This window comes from Coffea arabica, chromosome 9e (genome assembly GCF_036785885.1).
Source record: "Coffea arabica cultivar ET-39 chromosome 9e, Coffea Arabica ET-39 HiFi, whole genome shotgun sequence".
Lineage (NCBI taxonomy): Eukaryota > Viridiplantae > Streptophyta > Magnoliopsida > Gentianales > Rubiaceae > Coffea > Coffea arabica.
The window spans coordinates 38,261,880-38,289,037 of record NC_092327.1 but is presented as its reverse complement, the minus strand read 5'-3'; the positions used below and the strand labels follow the sequence as shown (position 1 = coordinate 38,289,037).

Below are 27,158 nucleotides of genomic sequence, written 5' to 3'. Positions count from 1 at the left end.
TTTAGTTAGTAAAGAATGACAATTTCTTTATAAAAGGTTGTGTGGTTCAAATTTCGCTATCGATGATGTGAGGAATGTATTGATGACCAATTCGTGAAAATTTTTATAAGCAACGAGGACATGTTCTGACCTATAACACTAATCGAAACCAAATCCATTTAAACTCTTTACTTAAAAAAAAACAAAAACTTTATGTAAACGTTAATCTCGCCGATCCCATGTGACCGGTCCCCCACCACGCCCCATACGCCCTCTCTCCCCCATGGACCCATTAATCAACAAGGAAAAAGGATCAAATCCACGTCAAACCAATTCAGTACTACCAATTCAGTACAATTCCTGCTGCTGCTATAGCTGCACTAGCAGCCATGAGCCACCCTACCCATCCTCCGCCTAATCACTCTTCCCTCTTCGGTTATATTTCTCAATAGGTACTAGAAGTAGTATATATGGTTCTATAAATAGTTACTACCATCGAATTCTGTCTTCTTTTTCTTTTTTTAAATTGTTTTTTGGTTGATTAAAAGTATAGATTTTTAGATCAAGAAAAGAAGACCAAGTTCAATTCCAGTTCAAACCCCTGGGAGATTCCATTTCGCATTCCTCGCCGGCTTTTTCTTCTTCCCCTGCTTTTCCGAGAATGAAGGCCAAATCAGCATCTGCAGCAGCAGCAGCAGCAGTCTTGAGTCCTCCTGTCATTTCTTTCGATCACAAGAGGTACTGCTCTAACTACTGTTTGTTTTCTCAGTCCTATCCCATCCCTCGTCTCTCCACGTGTCTATCCCATAATCCCACGTTCCACATTTTTCTGTTTCTTGATTTTCTTCTTTTCATTTTGTAGATTCTCATGCCGGATTTTTACTATTCTTTCTTGATTCTTCTATAACTTGCCACGTGGATTATCTTGGTACCGTTTGATGAATCACCATGAGGAAATTTTCTTGATTTTCATTGGCAGTGTTAGATATTCTGATGGGCCCTTTCTAGTCCTGATTAGATTACGACAATTGTAAATCTTTTTTATTTTTTTTATTCACTTAATTCAAATTTGGGGTCTTTTTCTGATTTGACGGCAATGGGATTTTGCAATTCAACTTGAAGAAACTAGAGCGATTGACAATTTGATTATCACTACCATTCTGATGATGTTGTTATTCCTGATTTGTTTGCTTAAGTTGAATATAATTGAGATTTTCTTCCTTTTTTTTCTTTGTTTTTAGAAGCTTCCAAATCTTGATTTCAGTAAAATCTAAACGAAGAAACGTATTTTTATCCTAAATCTCTTATGAATTTGATTAATTACTAGTGTTCTCGTTGAGCGCCTGTTAAAGGGAAGACTGGTTTGTGATATAGTTAAAATTCAGAATGTGGTAACGGCAACGCCAAGAGCAATATGGATTCTAGGAAAATGGAAATACACAGTGGAAAATGTTGTTATCTGATATAAGCCGGCAATGTTTTGAGGCTGATGGAAGGTAGCAATGCACCTTTATTTCTAGTCTTTATGGAAAAGTGCAACGGTTTTTTCCTGTTATGGTTTCTGTATGTCGCTTCATTGGATTTGATCTTCATGTACTACTATGTTGTGTGGTAGGACCAAAATTTTTGAGCTGTTCAAGTTATTTGGTGTCTAACTAGCTTGGAATTTACTTTGATTGCCTTGTTGTGTTGGACCAATTAATGAAGATCTTTCTTGATCAGGGATGCTTATGGATTTGCTGTGAGACCGCAGCACTTGCAGAGATACCGTGAATATGCAAATATATACAAGGTGGTTAATCTTATCTCTAGTGGTTTTTAGTAATACAGAATCATGTATTTGATTCAGGGAATTTGTAATGGTATAAAATGCAAAAAGATTTGTGTAACACTTAATCTGATTCACACTATGCAAAATGCCTACTTAGGACAAAGCTAGATTAGTTTATATGAAACTTCAACAATGTGCCTCAGCCAAAAGATTTAAGCTTTGATTCTGGCTTATAGTCTCTCTTGTTGTTTGTAATCCCTATAGGAAGAAGAGGAGGAAAGGTCTGAGAGATGGAAAGATTTTTTGCTACGTCAAGCAGAGTCTGCTCGATTGCCTATAAATGGGTTATCTCCACATAATGATGGTATCACGTATCATGCTGGAACCAGAAATGAGGATGCTGATATTGTTGTCGGGAATGAAAAAGAAGAAGAGAATATAGGTGGTGAGAAGCCTGATTCTGGAACTTTGACTACAAATGAAGGGGAAGAGGGGCAACCAACAGTGAAGACAAAAGCCCATGGGGTCCAGATATGGACGGAAGTTAGACTATTGCTACATCCAATTGAGGATGCAATGAGCTTTCGTGTTAAGAAGACAGCTGGATATGTGAAGAAAGAGCAAGGTGTTGGAACTGGAAAGCATCTTCCTCCTATTGAAGAGGCTCGACCTGCAAAAGGAGCATCTGAAGAGGACTCTGAAGAAGAATTTTATGACTTGGAGAGATCAGAATCAACTGATAACATAAGTGCCTTAGGAGCGGGTGCCACTGGTGATTTAGCTTCTCCAGAATCTTTGATTCCTTGGAAAGAAGAATTAGAGATTCTTGTGCAAGGTGGTGTGCCAATGGCTTTGAGGGGAGAGGTAGACATACCAGTCTTTGATCCTTCTTTGAACTCATTCAATTCAATCTTCTTCCTATATGCTCAGTTTGTTCTTTTAATTATAGCTTTGGCAAGCCTTTGTTGGTGTCAAGACGCGTCGTGTGGAGAAATACTATCAAGATTTGCTAGCATCAAACGTTAAATCTGCTAATAACACAGATAACGGACATGTGGAATCAGAGGACAGTAAAAAGGAGTCAACTGCAGACTGTATTGCTATATCTGAGAAATGGAAAGGGCAGATTGAGAAGGTCTTTGGTTTACCCTTCTATTGTGATTATAGATAGCTTCTTGTTACTAATTTGATGCCATTCTGAGTTTTCTATTATTGTTTAAACTGTATAGGATTTGCCTCGGACATTCCCAGGCCATCCTGCTCTGGATGAAGATGGAAGAAATGCTTTGAGACGATTACTTACTGCTTATGCTCGGCATAATCCTTCTGTTGGGTACTGTCAGGTACTTGTCTGCAAAGAGTTTCTTTTTTTTTTTTCTTATGATTTAGCATGGGGAATGTGGCGGTGACAAGCTGAATTTAATTGTCTTGGGTAGTTGTTCTCACATTATTATTTTGTTTCTTCATATGTTTTTATACCTTAATGCATCAAGACAATATTGTTGATATACGCTGGTTTCTTTATATGATTTTTGCTCTTCTTTTGTGTTCCATAAAGTTGATCTCTAGTTATATTCGCTCGTGCCTGTGACCTTAAGCTAAATGACACTTGACATCTTCCAAATGCCACTGATTTATTGCTATTTACTTTGCAGGCAATGAATTTCTTTGCAGGTCTGCTGCTGTTACTGATGCCTGAAGAAAATGCATTTTGGTGAGTTTGGAACTTGCTCATGGTGTTCATTACTGGAACCTTTTGTTTGGGTGATAGTTATATGATTTTTCAAATTATTTTGTTGTAAATTTTGGTTGTCTGTTTGGTGTCATTATGCACCAAATGCATTGCTGTTAGCATGGGATTTTCTTAAGTGCTAGCTTTTTCAGGGCTTTGTTGGGGATTCTTGATGACTATTTTGATGGCTATTATTCAGAAGAAATGATAGAGTCCCAGGTAATGAGCTTTGGGTTTTGGTTGCTTTGTCAATTGGTTGGCCTTGGCCATATTGATTTGTAAGATTGTGGATGTCTAGTTCCTTTTGGATGAATCATGTATTTGAATTCTTGAACTAAATAATGTGGATATGCGAAGAAGTTTCAAAAGTTGATTAAGATATATTTTCTTTTTTTGAATTATGTTTCAGGTTGACCAACTTGTTCTTGAGGAGTTGGTGCGCGAGAAATTTCCAAAACTGGGTTTGTCTCTTGTTGTCATACTGTCTTCTTGTTTTTTTTCTGTAGACAATGCCTCTACTTGGTGCTTTAATCCCATTAATCTTTGATTAGACAACCTTGCTGTTATTCTTTGGTTTCATTCTACCTCTTTGTATGTTGCAGTAAACCATCTGGATTATCTAGGAGTTCAAGTGGCATGGGTTACTGGACCATGGTTCCTTTCAATATTCATGAATATGCTTCCATGGGAAAGTGGTCAGGTTCTTTGCTTCATTGTGCTATATCTTTGTAGGTCTTTATATGTTGAGGTTGTAGGAATGTGCTTATCTGCTATTCTCATGCCATCCAGTTATGAAACGTCTCTTCTCATTTTGCTTATCTCACTGGAAGTGCAGTGTCATATGAGAGCTTGAGCCTGATAAGTTTGCTTTTTTCCCAGTTCTTAGGGTCTGGGATGTGCTTCTCTTTGAAGGAAACCGTGTGATGCTATTTCGGACAGCCCTTGCTTTAATGGAACTATATGGTAATGTCATAAAGTGTTTGGGGTCACTCTACATACCTCGAATGTGTATATTGATGTGACCTTTTCGTAGTTCTTTGATGTGCTTAACCATTTTTACTTGAAATAAGGACTCTACTATTACATGAATGAAACTTATTTTGCTCAGTTTTGTTTAGGACCTGCCCTTGTCACAACTAAGGATGCTGGTGATGCAGTAACTCTGTTGCAGTCACTGGCTGGCTCCACATTTGATAGCAGCCAACTGGTTTTGACAGCATGCATGGGTTACCAGAATGTTAATGAATCCAGACTACAGGAACTGAGAAATAAGCATCGGCCAGCAGTAAAGGCTGCTATTGAAGAAAGATCAAAAGGACTTCGGGCCTGGAAGGATTCCAAGGGCTTGGCGTCCAAGCTATATAGTTTTAAGCGGGATCCTGGATCTATAATTGCTGGGGCGAATAGAGCAGATCAAGGGGTTAATAAACAGATAAATGGTGATGTATCCCCCATACATGCTGCATCTGCTACCATGGATCAGTTGTATACGGGCCTGACAGATGATATGGAGATTGATTCTGTTCCAGATCTCAAAGAACAGGTACCTTCTTCCCTTTCCTGACCTCTTGTCCTTATTATTGCTATGGATAAATATGAATACTAGGTAAATATCATTCTTGTGTAACATGGCAAGGTATTCTTGTAGAACTTTTGATACAGATTGATATATATGATTAAGGAGAGTTATATTATTGCTTAATCATAAATCCCTTCCTTTTCCATACTTGAAGTTCCAATGCTTGGTGCATCCCTTAAATGCACTTGTGTACCACTGAATAGCTATGAGATTTTAGAAAACCTTCGCCAATGATAATGATTTTGCCTCCTAAGGAGGACTCGCAGCTTAGAAGTATGTCTATTAGCTGATAATGACTGGAGGTTGAACTCAAACTGGTAATCAGTGGAATACAGGAGAGATGGATTGTTATATACTTTTGGAAAGTTGATATGGCACCACGCTATGCATATTGTGCAATTAATATATTCTTCCCTTGTACGAGTAAAATTTGTTTCACTTTGTTTTGATTGTCTTATTCATCAAAAAGAGTATATTTTTTGTTCTTCCCTTGGTGACATATAGAGCATGTGCAGGTAGTGTGGCTGAAGGTTGAATTATGTAAGTTGTTGGAGGAAAAACGGTCTGCTGAACTCAGGTAGATGTCAGTGTTATGTGCCGTGCAGTTTCTTGCCTCCTGAATTCTGACTGATTTGCTGTTCAATTTTCTTGGATCTTAATTTTGGGTCCTTCTGTTGGAAACATGGGCATTACTTTCACTCAGTTTGAAACAAAATACATGCAGGACCCACAAATCCAAAGGAGCCCAAATATTGGCTTTATCTTCTAAAGATTGTCTTCTTAATGGTGCCTGTATAGTTATTTTTTTTCACATCAATTTTTCCTTTCTAGCCAAATATTTTTGTGCACATGATGTCGAGTATAGGTCTTGCTTTATGTATCAGACATTTAAAAAACGATTGAGAACATTCCTTCACCTTGTAATGTATCTTAGTTCAAGTTAGCTTTTCTCTGATACTTCTAAACTATACATGCCTTTTTTTGTGATACTCCATAACTATACATAACAGCAACTTATAAGTCTTTTGGTATTTGTATGTTTTGATGTTCTGTGCTTTCCTGATGAAATATTTTGCTTGTTATAACTGCCTTCAAAATGCATATACGGCTGCTTCACAGAATTTTTACTTCTTGTACTGAATATCAAATTTTTTTTCTTTTCTTCTCTTGGTTTTACAGATCTGAGGAGTTGGAAACAGCACTAATGGAGATGGTCAAGCAAGATAACCGGAGGCAATTGAGTGCACGAGTACGTGAATAATTTTTCCCACCATGATTTTTTTCCTTTATTATTATCTCATTGATTTATCTTGCTGATTCTCCACTTATTTTGCTCTTTCTGTACGGTGCTTTTTTATGTCTCTGATGAAATTGCCTTTTCCTCCTGGTATCAAATAAAGCAATTACTATAAATTTTGACTGCTAGATAATTCAGGTCTTATTTGATTTTACCGAATATTGGTCATTAATTGAAAAAGGGATTTTTTTTTTTTCCGATCACCGCTATGTACATCACTTGTTGCGGGGTCCACTGCAAGAGGGCTATTCAATATTTTTTGTATTCTTATTGTATTTTGGCTTTTCAAAATTGAGCTTTTTGCCTGGGCTTCTTTCCTGATTTGCTGTTTAGTTGTTCTCTGATGTGAGTATAATCTTATTGCATGGGATCTACAGAATGAATTTCATATGCAAGTTTTTCTAATAAAAATTTTTGGCTTAGTGTGTCAAGTTCAAGAGTTGCTTCTTTTTCTTTTTTATTCTCCCCCCCCCCCTTTTCTTCAGGATTTTGGTTCCTTTTTTCTCGCTGGTGATATCAATGATGTTTTCTTTTCAAAATTTGTCTAAAATCTGCTTAATTTCAATGAGGGTTTTGTGGTGCAAATCTAATCACTCTCTTTTGAGATACTGATTTTCTGAATTCAAGGTAAATCATGTGTCTTCTCTTTAGGTTGAGCAATTAGAGCGAGAACTTGCAGAACTTCGGCAGGCTTTTGCTGATAAGCAAGAACAAGAAACTGCCATGCTTCAGGTACTATGTTTACTACTAGTAGATGATTCATGACATTGTAGCTGATTTTACCCCTCAGTCTCCTCAGTGTTTCATATAGTGACTTGGTCATGACCTGTTATCTAGGTTTTGATGAAAGTAGAGCAGGAGCAGAAGGTAACTGAAGATGCTCGTAGGTTTGCTGAACAAGATGCAAATGCTCAGAGATATGCTGCTCAAGTGCTTCAGGTTTACTAGGATATTATGTCTTTCTTGAGGCATCTCATTCTTTTGTTCATATTGCTATTAAACTTTTTCTTCGTCAATTATTCTTTTGTTTGTTGGAACTAGCAAAATATGTCAGTGTTGTGTTTGTGCATCTGTAACAAATTGACAGTAAAGGGAAAACCAGTTTACATTCAATCTAGTGGAGCATTAGTGATAGCATTTATACCGTGCTTATTCATTACAAAGTTTTAATATGGACTTGTGCTATCAGCTTGCCAGCCCATTCATTGTTTCTTTTTAACAGAGGACCTATAAGCAATTTATCTCAACTATTGCATTGATTTTGTTATCGTGTGGTTACCTTATTGAAAAGAGCCCACTGTTTGTTTGCTTTGAGGTGGATTCCTATCCTTTAAAGTTCTCCTCACAATACTGTTCCAAGCTTTTGAAAAGTCAGCCAGTACTTGAGTAATTGTTGAACTTGAAAGGGAATTAAGTCTGGCTCTGATTTATGGCTGAAAGTTGGTTAGAAGTTGAACCTTTATCCTCTGCATTTGTCTCTTTGATGTCCATGATATTGATTAGAATTTTTGCGCCTAATTTGCAAACTGTAATTATGCCGGTGCTTCAGAAAAATACACCAGCTGGAAATGTCAGTCATTAAGTTATATCGTCTTTCTAACGGCAGGAAAAATATGAAGAAGCTATTGCTTCCCTGGCTGATATGGAAAAAAGGGTAATTATGGCAGAGTCCATGTTGGAGGCTACATTGCAGTACCAATCTGGACAAAATAAAGCACAACCTTCTCCAAGGTGCCTATTGTCTCTTTCACTATCTACTTTCAAGTGTTTAATGACATTGACATTATGCTGTTTGATTATTTTTTTCTTCTTCTGCAATACTGAATTCCTTTATTTTTTGGATGTGCTACCGCTGGCATGAGCAGAATTTGGTTTTGTGGTTTGCATTTGTTAGTGTCAGTCATAGTTAACTCAACTGCACTTCATAGGTCTGTACAGCAAGATTCTTCTCAAGTTCGAAACAGTCAAGATTCTTCCCAAGACATCCCGATGAGAAAGATTAGTTTGCTATCAAGACCATTTGGACTTGGTTGGCGTGATAGGATTAAGGTCAGTTTAGACTTCTCCAATTTTGAAGAATTATAATGTACAAATTTATTATCAAAAGAGTTTCATTAAGGATCACTGTAGGGAGCTGAAAGAAAGATGGTTTAATGCAATAATAAGCTCAAATGTAGATTGTGCCACTTATTGCTTATATATGCCCTACATTTGCTGTGAATCATATAGGGAAAGCCATCTAATGTTGAGGAATCCAATGATGATAAATTGGTAGACGCGAAAGTGGAACAAACTCCAAGTACCCCACAGAAAGAGACTAACAGCCATCAGTTGGAGGACAATAATGTACAATAGCTTCTGAAGATGAAAAAAAGGCTTGGGAAACTGCAACTCTTGTTAGAAACAGGAACTGCTCTCCAGCTTGAATGTCACTTTTGAAACGAGTAAATGTGGTTTCTTTGTCTGCATCTTATTTTTTCACCCCCTCCATCCCTTAGAAGGTGAAGAAAGAAGGTATAAGAAAGTATAGTACCATTTATTGGTTTGTTTATTATAGAAAAACAATATTAATAGCATAGACAAATTTAGAAAAGATGAAAAAGGGGATCTTTTAGCTATCCTCCGGCTGTAAAATAATGCTTCCTGTAATATTATTGTTATATTTTTTTCTTCTCCCCCTCAGCTACTCAAATGTATAATGTTTTAGATGCACAGAGAGAGAGAGAGAGTAGTGATATCAATTCTTTTGAAGAAAGTTTTAAGAGTGATTTGCTCAATGTTCTAGCCTCATTTCCATAGAAAAATGTCACTGAGGCGTCCGGTAGTAAGAAATTTGTTGATGCTGTTGTATTGAACATGTGATGAAGAGTAGAGGGAAATCATCAATGCAGTAGTTTTTTTACTGCGGAAGATTATGAGTTCAGTACTATTATTAGGCGAATTAGGGATTGATTTTTTTTTTTTTCTTTCAAGTCATCAATCAGTCAAGTTGATGGTTGTATCATGACCGTCCCAGTCAATTTCTTTCGAGACTAAAGCGTGGGGTACTAGTTTGTTGCTAAATGAATCACACTTGGCTGAAATTTCTCCTTTAGGTGGGTGGGAGCACGGATGAATTCTCCTCATTTTGAAAGGGTAAATTAGGCATTGTCTTTTTAATGTAATCTCAGTTAATGAATGACTCCGGTCCCTGTAGGATCCAGAAAGAACCTTTATATGAGCATATTTTCAATTTCTGGTATTTGAAGCATCAAATGTAGCAATCAGAATTTCCATAATTACAAACATTTGTTAATACACATGATTCATCATCTAAATATGTATATGCATATATGTTCATATAAAAGAGAAAGTAAAGAAAACAAAACAAACAAAAACAAAAAGAAAATTAGAAAGAAACAACCATACCATGCATGTAGTAGCTGTAGTTCAAATTAATCATCACATTTCAGAAGAAAAACAGTTCCAACAAATTGCTCGAGTTTCTTTACATATTTATACATAAGAATATCGCTAGAACAACTTTCTTGTTCCCCTATATGATGGCATAAAGGTTACCAAATCCAGCTACTCAAAGCCGTGGCAAAATACTTCTACACAAGCAGATAGTGGCACAGCGGACAGGGAAAGTAAAGTATCAAATTAAAGATACCTATAACTAATTAAACTTAAAAAGAGAGAAAGGAAACGGGTTTCCTGGCAAGGCAACTATGGTGTGGTTCAAAAAATCCTGGTTCTTTCGCTTCCTTTCCAGGAAGAAATATGGTATACTGTAACAGCTTCATCAAACCTTTTGCATAGAGTGGCGAGAAAATCTGTTAAAGATGCATCACCATTCAGACGTACAAAAATTGCCAGCTGCAGCTAACCATCCTTGGATTGATACTGGTGGAAGAGGGATCAGAATATTCAATTAGGTCGTCAACTTAGATTGTGCTCTCAACCGCTGCAATCATCTTGTTCTTGGTGTGGATGCGCCTGAGCGCGGCCTTTGGACTGGCTGAGTCTCAGGATCATATCTCTGAGAAGCAAGATAACTTAAGGCTGTGACTACATCTGCCATAAGAGGGCGCATGTTTGGCTGCTCCTGAACACACATTGCAGCAACAGCGAGAGCTTGATACAAGCCTCTTGATGGGTATTGACCTTGAAGCAATGGATCAGCCATCTGAGAGAACTTCCTTCGGTCTTTGAACAAGGGACGTGCCTGCACAGTTGAATCGGACAACATACGAAATCAACAAAAGATGCTCCTCCAGAGTTTATTCAACTTGTTTTTCTTGATGCCATTCCTATCAATCTTTGAGTACCATTTAACAACCACATTACATTGGTGTTCAAATATGTTGAAATGACAAAACAAGCAGCAACTACATTGTTCAGACAAATGACCATTGTACAGAAAAAAATTGTATGAACAAAAAATCTGCGTTATGCCACCCAAACCATAATTGCAAGATTATTGAGATTTAGTCAAGTGATGTAGCTACTAAATCAAGTTGCCTATCTTCAATAAAGGTGTGCAGTTTTGCTTCCAAAGTCTTTCTGCTGGCAAGGTGTAACATAACCATCTACTTCAGTCCCTTTCAGTTGGTATCCATTAAGAGATCAGTATAAAGATATTTTTTTTAATGCTCGAGTTAGATTAGAAAGCATACAAGTTTAGTTATTCTCCAGAACACAGGAGTACTTGCATGAAGATGCAGACGCTTCCTTAGATTCAGGCCTTAGATTCAGGTACAATCTCAAAATACCAACAAAGATTCCTTACTAGAAGGTACTAAAGCATGATTTCCTATGATCCAGGTATCAGAACAGCAATTGATTTCCAGGAAAATATGATATAGCAGAAATCAGTAACAAACATCCAAAGTTTAATAGAACTGGACAGTCAAAACTATTTATAATCATTGGAACAATTGGTCATTACTTCAGCAGCGAATCTTCATGACCTTGAACAAGTTTACTTAGCAAAGCTCTCCCTTTTAGTTAGAAAGGCTATACGCTTCCCACAGTAAAATGCATGCTAAATTTTTAGAATCATATGCAGAGATAATTATGTGAAAAGTTCAAGCCGGTACTATTCCAGTCATGGGACGGGCCAAAGTTCTAGCTAACAAATCAAAAGAATTAGTCAAGTGGCAGCTGAACTCCTGCTATTATATTGAAAGGTACAAGTAACTAAACAGCAAAATATTGACCCCCTCAAAAAAAACCCCAATGGTAGGATAAACCTCTTACCCATGCAACAAGATTGTGCTCCCCAGCACCTCTTGAATTGTCAATTGCTTTTCTGCCTGTTATGATTTCCAGAAGAACAACTCCAAAACTGTAAACATCCGATTTCAGTGTAAGCTGTCCAGTCATTGCATACTCTGGTGCACAATATCCATAGGTTCCCATTACTCTAGTTGATACATGTGTCTTATCCCCAACTGGACCTAATTTGGCTAACCCAAAATCTGATAACTTGGGATAGTATCCTTCATCAAGCAGAATGTTTGAGCATTTTAAATCACGATAGATAACAGGAGGGCTTGCTTTGTCATGCAAATACTCCAAGCCTTTTGCAGCACCGGCAGCTATTTTCATTCTTGTATTCCAGTCAAGTGGATCTTTATCAGGTGGAAGGTCTGAAAAACACAAGTCAATATATTCCTTTGTCATTAGATGTTACAAGAGGGATCTAGCAAGAGAGTTTCAGATCACATATTCATCGGGAAAAGTGGCAGTTCCATGTGCATCATTGCAGATACCCGAACATTAAGAACTTGGATTACTTCTCTTCGCTGACAGGTTGACCCAGCCCAAAAAAAAAAATCCTTAAAGAGTTATCCACAAAGAGATGATGTTAAATTTGAAGACGCTAATATAACTGTTATTTTAATTCTAGAAAAAAAAAGGATAGAGCACTACAGTCATGTTTTTAGTGGCTCAAAGCCTTCCATGCGTGCAAATGAAGGTCGAGATCAACCAGACCAAGTGTCCGGGAAAACAGATTGGATTCATCAGATTTCAGATCTACAGGCATTGTCCACACCCCTAACTGAAGGTAGGATTCAATCTTAGGATGCAGTAACAAATTATAAGCATTTCTAATTTAGAGGGTACTAATTGTGGAATCATCATCTTCTTCAACATATCAATAAGAAAATATGATATATCTTAAACTCTCTTCACAAATCCCTTGTACATTTGGATATCCAAAAGAAAATACAGGTCTATGATGCAACACGGCAGTGCCTGTAGCCAAGCATGAATCTATTTAGTAATTTGAACATTTGAGTCTAATACAACACATACCATGGAGATGGTCCTCCAGTGATCCTAATGGCATGTATTCATAAACCAAAAGTCTCTGATCCCCATCAGCACAGTACCCGATTAAGTTCACCAAGTTCGGGTGGTGAAGCAAGCTCAGCATTAGTACTTCAACAAGGAATTCCCTGTTTCCTTGCAAGCCATTGCGATCAAGTTGCTTTATAGCCACAACCTACTCAATGGACAAAGTTGTATTATCTCACGATATTTCATTAAAGTTCTGAATGATGTACAAAGATACACGAGTACAAAATCTAACAATCGGAAAAGGCATAATGGTGGAAAAACATGCATGAACAAATATTTACCAACATACAACTGACAAATAAGATGCCAGATGTATAATATATAAAGATAAGCATATAGTTGGCTAGTTGACCTATTGTCACTGGCATCCAACAGATCTCAGATAAGTGTTGTATTGACGTATTTCTGTGAGTTTCAAAGGAGAAGTATAATCACATCATAACCTGAAGATTGGTTTCACACATCTGAAAGGTAATTCAGCAATACAATATCCAAACCTGGTAGTATTTTGCTCACTAACTGAGCGTTACTGATTGATTTGTTATCGAAATGAACCTAAACCCAACATTTCAGGTCTCAAAATGATGACAATTTATGTTTTCAACTTGTCTTTCTTTGCCAATTCTTGGGTTGTAAAGGGTAAATGGGATAGGAAAAGACATATATGCTCATGTGTGCTGCTCAAATGCTTTTCACATATCTTGACAAGAAATGAAAAGATAACTGGCCTTCAAAGGAAGAAAAGAAACAAAACAGACACACAAGAATAGAATACACCGAAGAAAACAACTGTAGCTGGATAGTACTCATTATGGTGAGGAATAATGAGACTAGAGCATCATTTCAAAGTTGTGTAATGTTTCAGACAGCAAAAGTTAAACAAACCTGATTAGTACCCTCTAATCGACCTTTGTACACTTTACCAAAGCCTCCTTCCCCTAACAGACAATCGGCCCTAAAATTCTTTGTAGCAGCTGCCAATTCACGAAATGTGAATGTATGCGCAGCAATATGTCCAGATCCTCCATCTTTAGAAGCTTCACTTTTGACACTGAATGAAGAATTTACCTTCAGCTTCTCTGAAATTAAAATGGACCAACAAATTTTTAGCTTCAAAATTATGTGATGCGAGCTTCTAACATGGTAGTTAAAGAGAAGTAACACTGCCGCAAAAAGATCAAATTTTGAAAAGACGAACAGAAATCGATGGAATGTATGAAAGGTAGGAAGCTCAAACACCACTACTTGCACAAATATCATGTTAGACTTCTATGAGCCAACACTATCTTGCAACAGTTGCACCAGTCATAGTCTTAGAATGAGTAAGCCATCTAAACTAAGATGAAAAATATGCCAAAAAATTCTTTCCACTAACAATATCCCAACATGCAAAACTATTACCAAAGCATTAGTTCCCAGCTGCATTCACCGACAACAGCGATCATGAATTGTTACCACAATCGCCCAAAGCATTTAAAACAGGTGGACTCCAAAGAAAAAAGAGAACTAAAGTCAAAAAACCAATCAATCTCCATTATATTATATCACACTCTAACCTTGTTGCCTACAACATATGGAACCGCTACTATCCATCAGAAAACAAAGATAACTTGATGTCCCGCTGAAGACAACATGACAAAAGCTTAAGTGTCAAGACTTCAATGACTTTATTATAAAACAACAAAAGTTCATTTAACTGCTTTTTGAAGGAGTCATACAATGAAAAGAGTCCAAAATTTACAAAATAACATCAATAACATAAATCTGATCCAGAACACGAGGATTTCCAGATATGGAAATTAGCACTATCACTTGCATTACTTGGACTGGGCGAAGTTCCTTTAAAGAAAGGAAATGTGATAATATCAGACAAAACTGGAATGACATTTAATTACCAGGCCCCAGCTACTATCATCCTCGAAAGTGTAATTTAAACTAAAATGAACTTTCAAGCCAACTAATTCAAACACATACACAGATAGGGGAATGATTTTAAAACCCAATAAGAAAAAAAACAATCTTTTGAGGCAAAACCAGGAAATAGTGAAGAAGCCCATTTCGCAGTACACAACATAGCACTGTACAACTAATATTTTGGTTTATATTACACACCAACGCCAATGATTATCAAAATCCAGTAGCAAGAAACAAATTCCAACCAAAAGTTACACAGATCAATTAAATGTCTCAGCATAAAGCAGCAATATAAACGCCATAAGACCCTTCTCGTCTATCCATACCGTAAACCCCACCGTGTCTCACAAAAAAAAAAGGAAAAAATCCTGTTTCCCCAAAAAAATGGAAAAAAAAAAGAATAATGTCCCCAAAAAATGGAGAGAAAAGTGCCAGAGGCGGTGACAATTAGGATAGCAAGATTGGTTTTTTATAGTGAAAATAGTATATTGGGAATAAAGGGTGAATGCTTACTACATTTTCTTGGATAAGTATGTATTGATGATGGGATAAACATGCATTTCCTTGGATAAGTACCTATTGATGATGGGATCTGATCATCAGACTTGTGGGATTTCTGGGACTTAATTTTCTTCTTTGATTTTCCTGTGCAGAGGAAGCATCCCATGGCTTTCTCCTAAACCTATTTCTTCTTCCTATGTAATTCTCTTCTATTTTGCACCTTAAACTGATAGTAGTGACACTTTGAAAAGAAACAAAGGGAGGGGCCAACAAGGGGAGACCAAACACGATTTCGGACAGCTGAGAGAGAATGTAAGAAGAGGAAAATAAAGAAGGTAAGAAGAGGAGTATAAAATACAAATTTAGATTGAAAAAAAAAGGAAACTATACTAAAACAATGGGTAATTTCAAAAACTTTCCCTTAGATTTTTAACATTAATATCACTTAGCACCCTTGAGTTTAAAAAATTATTTGTCACCCCTATTTTCCAACTTCCGTAACATTTCTTAAACCAACTCAAATTATATTATGATTAAAATACTATATATAGAGAAAAGTAGTTCATTCTAAAGTTGGCCCTGTGATTACTTGTTGTAATAACAAATCAATTTAAAATTTCTTAACACTTGAAAACTTGAGGAATGTTTTCTTTAATGAAAAATTATAATTTTGGGGTTGAGAGTTCCTTTAACAAATTTTATATATAATCTGGAGATAAATTTTAAAATTGACAAATTATGAATAATTAAAAAAATATAAAAACTATTCGACATAGTGTAAAGATGAAGAAATTACTATTTTTCATCATCTAAATATTTCAAATAAGTTTTATAAGTAATTTTAAACATTTTTCTTTTTTCTAATTTTCATGCTATTAAACATTCTAAACTATTTATTAAATTTGGTCAAAATATTTTACATAAAAATAAAGATTTTTCTCATTTGGTAATTTGAGGCCACACAATAAGCATCCATACTATATATAAAGGGAAATAAGAGAGTTTGATGTAAACATTTTATTGTCACTTTATACACATTTTTGACCCCTCTACCAAGATACAATATATCCATACAATAAACCCCACCCCGTTTCCCCAAAAAAATTGGAAAAAAAATAAAAATGTCCCTTGAAAAATGGAAAAATAGGGACAAAAGTGGTGGAGAGGGTGACAATTAGGATAGCAAGATTGGTTTTTTATGCTGAATATGACATATTGAGAATAAAGGGTGCATGTTTACTGCATTTCCTTGGATAAGTAACTATTAATGATGGGATATGATCATCAAACTTGTGGGATTTCTGGGACTTAGTTTTCTTCTTTGATTTTCCTATCTAGAGGAAGCATCTATAGTTTTCTCCTTAATTTATTTGTTTTTATTTTGTAATTATTTTCTCCTATTTTGCACCTTAAACTATAGGCAGTGAAACTTTAAAAACAAACAAAGGAATGGGCCAATAAAAGGAGACTAAACATGATTTTGGGATAGTTGGGAAAGAATGTTAGAAGAGGAAAATAAAGAAGGTAAGAAAAGGAGTATAAAATATAAATTTAGAGACAAAAAAGGAAACTATAGTAAAACAATGGGTAATTTCAGAAACCTCCCCTTAAGTTTCGAACAATATCACTTAGCACCCTTGAGTTAAAAAAATCATTTGTCTTTCCTATTTTCAAACTTTCGTAACATTCTTAACCCAACTCAAATTATATTATCATTAAAATACTATATTTAGAAAAGAGAAAAATATTTCATTCTAAAGTTGCCCCTTTATTGTGATCACATGTTGTAATAACAAATCAATTAAAAATTCTTTAACATTTGAAAACTTGATGAATGTTTTCCTTAACGAAAAATTATAATTTTGGGGTTGGAAGTTCCTTTAACAAATTTTATCTATAATTTGAAGATAAATTTTAAAATAAAAAAATTATAAATAATTAATAAAATATGTAAAAATGAGTATTTAATCATATAATTTGAATCTGGGTTGGGAATGTTACCAAAAAAATTTGAAAATAGGGGAGACAAATGATATTTTAAAACTTGTTAAGGTAGAGGGAAGGCTCTTGTTGTTATGGTATATACTTTTTTTTTTTTTGTTCTTGTGGGCTGTTTTTGCATGAATTAGTTTCTATCTTTCTAAAGTATTAGACAACTCGACTCTAATTATCAATGGATTTTCTTTATGTTTTTTTTTATTCTTGAATAGTGGAAAAAAATCTTTCGTTTATTATACTAATAATTGAAATTATCTGATAAAACCATCCTTATCTCGTCATCTTGACAATAAAAAAAACACAAAATTAGCTATTTATTTCTTCGTATTGAGTAAGTGGACATGGTATTTTCGCTTGATACTTTTTGGGTTTCTAATTTGAGCTTTTTTAAAAAAAAAAAAATCTATGCGGTATATACTCGTTTTTGTTCATGTGGCTGTTTTAGCAACAACAATCTTCTATCTTTCTAAAATATCAGACAACCCGACTCTAATTAACGAAAATTAGCTATTTATTTCTTCAATGATTCTTTTGCTTGATACTTATTGGGTTTCTTATTTTAGTTTTTTAACAAATCTATGCTAGTAATGGATAGGCATGCTTTTAGGGAGCCAAATTAAAAATCATTAATTTTGATTTTAAAATCTGTCTCTTTTCATCTCTCTCCTTCTTTCTTCTCCTCTCTTATGCTCTCATCCCTTTCTTTCCTTCTTTCTCTTTCCCTAAAGGGTGCAAACGAATCGAAATTAATTAAGTACCTCGTGAGTTTGTTTAGTCAAAGTTCCAGTTCAAATTCGCATTGGCTAAGTTCGAGCTCGAGTTCAAACGGCTCGAATTATTTGAGGAATCAAGTTCGAGTTTAATATGCGAAGTTTGAAAGCTCATCGAATTCAATCGAACTTCACAAACACACACACATATTATTTTTTATTTATTAGTATGAAATGTCTTTTTTGACCCTTTGTAAAATTTTATAGAAAGATAAATTTATATTTATTAAACTCGATTAACCTCCAAACAAGCTCGATTGAGTTTGATTAGCACGAACTCAATTTTGCTCTTGAACTCGAGTAATGTAAAATAAAATTGAATTTAAGTTCAAATTTCAAAAGTTTGAATTCGAACTTGAATTCAAATTCGAGCTCCATTACATCTCTACTCCCTCTCTCCCATCCTCTCTTGACTACGCGATTCAATGGGGAGTGAAGAAAGAGGAGGGAGGAGGGAAGGAGGAGAGGGTGAAAGGGAGAAGTGCCGGCTATTGGTGGATGCGGTGATGGGTAGAGGTATGGGGTGGAAGAAAAAGAAAGGAGAGAAGAAAAAAAAAATTTTGGCAAAAAGTTCACTAAAATATTCGATAATGCTTTATAAAACTCCAGTTGCAGGGGACTGCAACACTTGATAAATGCTTTATAAAATATTCGGGAAAAAGATCTATTTGAGAAAACCTTTAGGCGGCAAATTCGAGGCTTTGAACTGACTTTTGTCAAACCGTGTTTCAGATTTTGTCTTTTGCTCATACATCCTAGTATTTCACTCCTACATCAATTGACCCCTATAATTTCCTCAACTTTCATCTTTTTAGTCTTTCCCTATATTTTTGTTTCATCTTTTTAGTCCAAAATTTTTGAGAAAGAATAGGTGTGTGTGTTTATATATATATATAAACACACACACCTTTTTCTTTCTCAAAAATTTTGACCAAAATTGAGAGCTAGATTATTGTCTCCTGTGAATTATTCTGCCGCTAACTTTAGCATACCCGGAGAGAATGTGGGTGGTTTGTCATCCTCGTTGCATGGCTATGTGAACTCTAGTTTTTGTTTTTAATTCTGAATCATTTAAACTTCATTAGGTCATGAGAACCATTATACATATGTCTTTATTAAAAATATTTGATGGATGCATGCTCCACTGCCCCCACTCGATTTTCTTGTAATGGTGGGCTCTAATTTGATTGCTTAATTGATTAATAAATTCATTTTCCAGCAATGCACTAATTTTTTTTTTTTTTAATTCCTACTAAAACTAGACCGAGGTCTCATCTAAACGTTTTGCACCATGCATAATTATCAGAACAACTTTTAGGATTATGCATAATACTCTTCATAGTATGAGGTAGGTAGAAACCTAGTTAGGTTAGGTTAATGACCATCATAGGTGATTAAGAAAAGGCCAAGTACGTCTAGACCTTATTAGAAGTTAAAAATGCAACCCTACTTATCCGTGATTGCCATTTGTTTATTGGAATGTCTGCTAGCTTTTCCTTTTTCAAAAGGCAACAGCATGATGGTTAAATACAACACTTCAAAGCAAATTGATCCGCTGCCCCTTGGTCACAGCTTGATGACTGCGATTTTGTCAAGACCATAAAATCAATTTGGGTTAAAATCCCAGATCGATAAAAAATCTTGACTTTTTAGTTATTTTTAACGTCAACCTTGTTGGTCGAGCAACAACGGTCGTATTCACGTTGCATAGATAAATTCTGAACTTTTTTTTTCCCTTATATATTTTCAAAAAATTATTTCAAATAATCTCTTATCCAAACACACTTTTTTAAGTTCAGTACGTGAGATTTCCCTCTAAGCACGCACCACACACACACACAATATGTCATTTTTTAAACAGCTATATAGTGATGGATTGATGATGATTGAAGCTTTTCTTCTTAGCATACACTCATGGATAGAAACTGAACGTAATACACACGTACTTAGTTGTTTACATGTATTGGTAAGACAGAGGATATTGACAGTGCCAGCTGGTGCCATATGGCTGCCAAATTTTGTAGTAGTAATAATTGGTTTGAAGCAAATTTTTTTGAATTTTTTGAGGGACGTAGGCCAGGTCAGGTGATAGGAGACTCCAGTCCTATAGTCCATTTTTTTTTTTTTTATGTCTCTCCAATTAATACCTCTACTTATTGGGTATTTGTCTCAGAGAAGAAATTGTATGTTTGATTCGGCTAAGGTAATGGCAAAGATGGATGAGTTGGTGGGGGCTATAAATTGACATGTGGTGGTAGTGTTATAAACGATCATTGTACAATTAGGGTTTGTTATCTTCTTCTTCCTTATGACAAAATACCTATCATCTGTTTTGACGTATGGGATGCTTATAGCACTCGAATGATTTATCTGAAATATGGGTATGAACTTGTACTGCATTGAGCAAGCATGACAAGCTAAATGTGAGTATTAATTCGTAAAATAAGCAAGTTTAGGAAGATGGATAAATCCATATGGTTATTAAGATTAAACTTTCTTACACTGTCAGTTTATATATTAACAGGTCTAAATGCATACTATAATATATCACCTCAATTGAATTTAAATACCAAACTTTACATATTTAACGTGTATCTTGACCTGCTAGCGTATACAGTAACAGTACATAAAAGATTTATCCTTGTTACTGCACAAAAGGCAGTGAAATAATTGTAAAGATTTGTCAAGTGCAAATGTGTTATTAGATGTAAAATGGGTACAAAAAAGAAGCTCTAAGGATTTTTAAAAAAAGTGGCAGGAGAGAAAATATAATGGGTTATGAGTTGAGAAGTAGGCCGGGGCATGTTTGGCTTTAACTGGACCAATCCAGATGACCCTCCTCTTTGATAGCATGCGATCTCAAGTTCCAGCAGAAAGCCCAATTAAAATTTTCGGTCCAAAAGGATACCCATTTAGTTGGTGAAAATGTCTAAAGATTTGATAGGTGTAAATTTTTTTTTTTTTTTTTGAGGGTGATAGGTGTAAATCTACAATAAATAGAGTGCCACTTCCACTATCCTCCCAATTGACCCTTAAAAAAAAAGGAAAGAGTTTATCATAAAATTCGTGTTTGCTGAGTTTTCTATTGAAAAATAAAAGAAAACACTTGTCCCAAAAAAAATATAAAAAGAAAAGGAAATACTTTTACCTAAATTTTTTTTCACTACCTGCATACTAGTTAGCACCATAGAAAACAACTATTTTATTGTGTTTATTTCATTTCGTTGCTCTATTATTACTGTTAATTGTCCTATATACTTTATTTTCTTTCACAAGAAAAAAATAGTAAACAAATTGACCTCAAATATTTAACTTTCAAAGTATAGTCACAAAAATGATTTGTCATCTTCCATTTGCTATTTTCTTGATAAAACTATAGCAAAATTAACAGGAATTTAAAAATAGATTTCTAAAAGCTTATTGGGCCTCCTGTTAATATGAGGTTGGACTTGGTGGCAGGCCCAGTTATATCGTGAGTGGTCATTGAATCAAGAAATTGAAAACATTTTGTTCCTAGCCCCCTGATGTCAGGCCTACTTGCATTTGGAGTGGCCAATTGGATTGATAACATTTTACACGTTTCCTCTGATCACGTGCAATTCACGTGAAACATAAGGAACATAGGCAAGCGGAAAAAGGCCTGCGGGAGCTGGAGAATCAGAGCTAGAGGAACTGAGGAAGAAGAAGAAGTTGAATTACAGACAGCTGAGTCGAAAGAATGATGAGCAGCAACTCAGCAAATAATCTGCTGGACGAAGCCCTAGGTTTCAATGACGACGGCGGCGGCGGAGGTGGCGGATTATTGCTGCTGATAGAGGACCGCGTGGAGACCAGTGGAGCTTTCATTCTCCACCACCTCATCAAACGTCGTCTTTCTTCCCCAAATCGCCCCAATGACGTTGTCGTTTTTCTCTCCTTCGCTCATCCTTTTTCCCACTACGATCGGATCCTCCGCAAAATGGTACTAACTACTGCAACTGCTTTCCCATTACTCTGTTGGAAAAGTTTCTTTCTTTTCCTTTTTCTTCTTCTTGGTTGATGTAGTACTTGTTTTCAAATTCGAATAGGGAGGTTAAAAGGTTAAAATTTTGGTATGTTCCAGGGGTGCAACTTAGGTGTGCAAAAGGAGAATAAACGATTCGTATATTATGACATGCTTAATCTTAATTATCCAGGTGCGAATAACAGTCCTATCATTTGAATTAACCTTTTCTTTCTAATTTTGATTTATCTATTTTGCTTTTGCCGGCTTTTCGTTTCGTAACAACTTTGCTTCGACTGATATGCTGACATTGCAAGGTTTTGAATTCTTTTTAATCGGTTCTTGGAAAAATGTATAGAAAGACCTGCACTTTCTGCCATTCGTACTTATTAATTTTACTAGTATAACATTGCAAAGGCTTTGAAGTTCCGGTATAAGTAGTACAGTGACTGATGCTAGGATGCCTGAATGTAGATTTTTATGTTAACGAATTGGAAGCATGACAAACGAGGCGTTGATTTATGCATTTGTTTTGAACACGTAATGCAATGTCATAAAGGGTTGTCAGCAGATAGACTCCATATGCAAACCTGCCTCAGTTTGACTCCTAAGAGGAGTGTCATTTTTTTCTAATGGGCCGAATTTTCTGAAATGTGAGTTTTGAAGTCAGTTTTAACATGGATCTAATCCTACTGTAAGTTTTAAAATCAAGTGATGTTTAGTGTGTAACATTTTGTTGTATTCAGTGCACAGTAAAGTATAGTTTTTTATAATTTTTCAAACCTGTTATTTAAAAACAAAATTTCATATGTCCTGCAACAGGTACAATTGAATATTTTGTTGAAGTCATTAGTATTGGAGAATGCCAATGATTCAATCTGTGTGCTATGGTTAATAACTTGATAATTGCTGATATATTTGTCAGGATTCAAGTTTTATTCTCATGATAAACAAAACAGGTATGGTATTCAAAATAGTACAGCCATTCATTGGGGGAACATTTCCTTGCCATACTTTTCCATTCTCAAAACTCATTACTTTTTCTTTCCAGTCTGCTGTCATTCCTTCTTAGAGTCATTGTATTGTTGTGCTCCTCACCTTGTTTTATTTAAGAAAGAGCATGTCCATGTTGGTGGTGCATTAGTTTAGTTGTAAACTCTCTTATACTCCTAGTGTGATTTAAGTTTAAAAAGTTTTCCAACTTGCACTCTTAATTAAACTTGGAATTAAATTCTAGTGATGATGCATCTCTTACGAAATTGAGTACAGCCAATGCTGACAGAAAATGAAAATAAAATAGTGTTGAGGGTACTTTGGGTATAAATGGATCTAAATGCCTTAGCCTGTTATGGAGATGTAATGCAACCGTGACATACTTAACCTCCTGGAAGAATGTAGTGTAATTGCTCTTTTTCATGGTAATTTAACTATCTTGGGTGATAGGTGAGAGTAGTTCAATTTCTGGTAGTTTTACTTGTTTTATAGGTTCAGCTAAGATTGCAAGATGTTCTGTTGTTATTTTTATGTGACCATTTAAACAAAGTCAAAAAGAAAGGATGCTAAAACTAAATATTGATACTATGGATATTGATTAAAGATGTCTTTCTTTATGCCCTTGTTTTTCTTTTTGTTATTGTGGTTTGTCAAAATCAGTAGCCACAAAAGGCGTTTGAAATACTGAGGGCCACTGTGATTATTAGAACATATCTTTGCTTCCTTTGAGATCACTTGAGTACTAAATTTGGTACTTATAGTTTGTTTAGACTTTGTTTTTTCTTTATATCAATTGAATCACTGAAGTTTTCATTTTTGCTTTGATTGAGGATTAGTAACAGATGGAGAGAAAGGTGCGGAAGACTTGCTTCTTTCCGTGTATGGGAAAATTCAGAAAACAGTGGAACTGTGTTCATCACGTGAAGGCTACAAGAATAGTACTATTATGATTGATGATATCTCTCTTATGGAAGTGGCTCTTTGTGGCTCGTCAAATCTCGTGTTAGATTTTCTTCATTACTGCTACAGTTTAGCAACACAATTTGTAAGACTTCATTTGAAGTTTATTTTGGAATGTTGTGTGTAGGCACATATTGCTGCTATAAGCCAAATGTTATGCTTGAATTGTTTCCTCAGGATTGTCTGGTTATCATTCTTAATCACGAGGATGTTTATTCCACCATGGACGTGCCTAGCCCACTTCTTCAAATGGAATACCTTGCAAATATAGTCATAAAAGCAGAACCTTTAGCAACTGGTTTGGCAACTGATGTTCATGGCCAGGTACGTTTTTTTAAAAACCTTTTCCTTGTGTCTTCAGTGTGATTCATCCCATTCATGTAACTGTTGTGTGTTAGCAGAAAACCTTGATTGTGTAACAACTTTTAAACTTGTTGCTTGTAAAGTGTTAGAAATTGACTCTGGAACATAATCAGGCCTGGAAAAAGTACATATTGAGTGCTAATCAGGCATCGGATAAGGATGGTCTTTTTCCTCTCATTTTTCATTGCATTTGATAGGCATGTGTAAAACATGAAGTAGCAGCAGGTTCCCCACCCATCTTCATAATCTTGTGTAGGTGCATATAATTATTGAGGAGAAAAGTTAATGGTACGAGTCCAATGTAGTTCCTTCGACCAGCAAAGCATGCTCTCTTGAGATCAAGTTCTACTAAGCCTTATGACCTCTTTTGAATTATAAGCTATTGGAAGAGTTAAAATCAAATAACATTGTCCAATTTAGAAGTACTGAACCATGCCCCTTTTTTCCTCGTCTGTCTATAGTGCATCATCTCAAACTGACGAATGGTTATAGTCTGAACTGGCTTTTACACTGGAAACTTTTGAACTGTTTATCTCTAGATCCTGCAGGGCCCTTCTGACGTGATTCTCTGTAATACATTCTTAGAGCTGGAAAAAAAATATGAGTAAATTTATTTCTTCAATTTGTTTTGTACTTCTTCTGAGCTGGCTTGTGATTGATCATGTTGTGTTTTCCATCCAGTTAACTGTTCTCAACAAGGGAATTTGTCAAGGTTCTGGATGCTCAAAAGGCAAGATTCGCAACTTCCATTTCAGGGTGAAAGAAAATTGCGTGGAATATTTCTATCCTGGGAGTCGGACTTGAATACTAAATATCCTTGTGAAATGTAATGCATGAATGCATTTTTTTTTTGGTGGGAAACTGGTGCAACTGGTACTCCCAGTCCTAAGGAAGCTAGCAAATTCATCAACATTACTCTTAATTGGCTGGTGGTTGTCATCATGCTGTATACCTTCAGAATTTAAAGGATGATGCGAAGATGGTCGTTTGCAATGCCTGTTTCTTCTTGTTAGCCATTTGCAAGCACGTCACGGGCTCCAATTTTGGAAAATCATGATTCCGGCTAGTTCTTGTTGGACATCTTATTCAAGCAGTGATTTCTCACCAGGCCGGGACGGGAAATGACTTAAAATCTCTTATCCAGCAACAGACGAGACAACCCTTTAAAATCCAAATGAAAAGGGGAGAAGCGGTTTCTTCAGTCGGACCAGTTTTTTGGAGTTTTTACAAATTGTATGATTGTAAGAAATCCCAAATTTAGCTTATTTTGGTCTTTATTAAGATTTTCAAACACAATCCTTGTCATTACTCATGAGGATGGAGATATGAAAGTTATTCGATCTCAAAACAATGCAGAACTTACATGGTTCATACATACGCTAAGAGCAACAATCCCCCGGTGCATCTCATGGAATCCTTATGTGGAGTATATAATCTGGTTTTGGAAAATACATATTGTGTAACGCGATTATACACTTTTTATTATCAGTAAAATAAAATATTTTTTTCCCTTAGACCGGTAAACTAGAAACACACATCAGTAAGAATTATGGTTAAAAATCTTAACATCCATTACGCCCCGGGGGGAAATTAGGAGAAGAAAAAAAAATTAATTTAGAATTATTGCATCTCAAATGAAGTACAAGAGATTTTTTGTCTCAAATTCTTCAGCACGAAATTTGAAGTTTCATAGTTCATCAGTTTTCTACAATCCTTATTAGAAGAAAGAAAAAAAAAAAAAAACAGGTAAAGGTCAAAGAAGTAAAGGAAGGTTGATTAACCAGAGTAGGGAAAAGAGTTTTTAAGTTAACAATTGAAACAATTAATAATTGGGGAGCGTGGCCTATAATTATGGAGATAATTCTTTATTTAAGCACATGCCCATATGCTTCACGTGTTATTTAAGCACAACTCCTAATTTTCCTCGTTCTCTAACTGTAATGCAAAACAACAGAAGCACCATTCAATATTCACCATTCATCACTACGCCTTGACTTGAACAATATTCATCATTCAAGACAGGTATGTTGTGAATTAGCTCACAGTCAAAAATGGAGGAATAAATGTGTATATTATAGAAAATATAGATCGCAGTTGGTGTACTTATTTATCTTTAAGATCATTTTTATTTTCTGATTACCAAAAACTGTAGCATTTGATATTTGCAAGTGTGTGATATTTCACGTATCTTTTTTATTAACTGTTTTAGCAAAGTGTGCAGTTTCTTGCAGAACAATATGGTTCTTTGCATTGCGGCCATCAAGGTATGAATCTCTTCATCCTATGTTTCAATCCTTCTTGATGCAATATGTAGTCTAAAAGTGCATAATTTGTTTACAATCCTGGAGATTCTGAGATCTCCTGTTTGTGCTATATTGCTGCGCACGTTAATTTTTTGTGTATCGTCTCATTTTTTTTCCCCCTAATCTGTACGTAATTCTTAACATGCATGGATCTTATATCACGCTTAATTGTTTGTTTTCCAGCTTCCCAGAATCTATTATTCATCTGTAACCATATGATATGAGAATTACGGATAGGGATCAGAAGTATGAATAACCAATATGCGTGCATGATTGGATCTTATTGTGTTGATCTCTATGGAGATGCAGATATACTTGCATCTATACACGTATGTGGTGCTGGCTTGTGCTATGTCAGTACGCCTGTTTCTATACAAATAAACACCTGCGTCTGTTAGAATTTAATCATCAAACGTTGCCATATTCAATGTTAATGAGAAGAATCTCAAATGGATAGGGTTAGAAAAAGAATTTTAGTTGCTAGGAAATACTAGATCCCAAAAGTAAAATGCTGGCATATAATCTCATCTCCATCGTGTATTTTTTTTTTGCCTTTTTTTGGGTCGATATGTCGGCTTAGGAATCCTTCTTGTTACACAATAGGGATTCCTTAAGCTTTAATGCTTTCAGCTCCTTCTTCATTTGAAGTAGGGTGCATTCGCATCAGG

General features: G+C 35.5%; 3 protein-coding genes across 8 annotated transcripts; 2 read left to right on the top strand and 1 right to left on the bottom strand.

Moving 5' to 3' along the window:
- Nucleotides 1–177: 177 nt before the first annotated feature.
- Nucleotides 178–9,135, top strand: LOC113709614 (uncharacterized). Its single transcript, XM_027232410.2, has 18 exons — nt 178–717; nt 1,702–1,771; nt 2,015–2,614; nt 2,700–2,885; nt 2,980–3,093; nt 3,406–3,464; nt 3,635–3,701; nt 3,892–3,943; nt 4,085–4,177; nt 4,362–4,445; nt 4,601–5,025; nt 5,577–5,638; nt 6,241–6,310; nt 7,010–7,090; nt 7,196–7,297; nt 7,965–8,089; nt 8,287–8,407; nt 8,588–9,135. Exons 1-18 carry the CDS (start codon nt 641–643, stop codon nt 8,711–8,713), a joined length of 2,514 nt encoding a protein of 837 aa, XP_027088211.1. The 5' UTR covers nt 178–640; the 3' UTR covers nt 8,714–9,135.
- A 646-nt stretch (nt 9,136–9,781) lies between these two features.
- LOC113710522 (probable serine/threonine-protein kinase PBL7) lies at nt 9,782–15,469 on the bottom strand. Of its 5 annotated transcripts, none has more exons than XM_027233573.2 (5): nt 15,134–15,469; nt 13,592–13,785; nt 12,662–12,851; nt 11,600–11,991; nt 9,782–10,565 (listed from the first exon to the last, which is right to left on the bottom strand). In XM_027233573.2, the coding sequence occupies exons 1-5, from the start codon at nt 15,285–15,287 to the stop codon at nt 10,311–10,313; spliced, it is 1,185 nt and encodes a 394-aa protein (XP_027089374.1). In that variant the 5' UTR covers nt 15,288–15,469; the 3' UTR covers nt 9,782–10,310. The 5 variants fall into 5 exon arrangements, with proteins under 5 accessions (XP_027089374.1, XP_027089376.1, XP_071922521.1 ...); XM_027233575.2 differs by having other exon boundaries at nt 15,197–15,467; XM_072066420.1 differs by lacking the exon at nt 15,134–15,469 and adding an exon at nt 14,819–15,083.
- A 5,963-nt stretch (nt 15,470–21,432) lies between these two features.
- LOC113709538 (elongator complex protein 6) lies at nt 21,433–25,562 on the top strand. 2 transcript variants are annotated; one of them, XM_027232325.2, is made up of 5 exons: nt 21,433–21,850; nt 21,992–22,064; nt 23,701–23,909; nt 24,002–24,148; nt 24,869–25,562. In XM_027232325.2, the coding sequence occupies exons 1-5, from the start codon at nt 21,608–21,610 to the stop codon at nt 24,989–24,991; spliced, it is 795 nt and encodes a 264-aa protein (XP_027088126.1). In that variant the 5' UTR covers nt 21,433–21,607; the 3' UTR covers nt 24,992–25,562. The 2 variants fall into 2 exon arrangements, with proteins under 2 accessions (XP_027088126.1, XP_027088128.1); XM_027232327.2 differs by having other exon boundaries at nt 21,435–21,850; nt 23,707–23,909.
- The last annotated feature ends 1,596 nt before the right edge of the window (nt 25,563–27,158 follow it).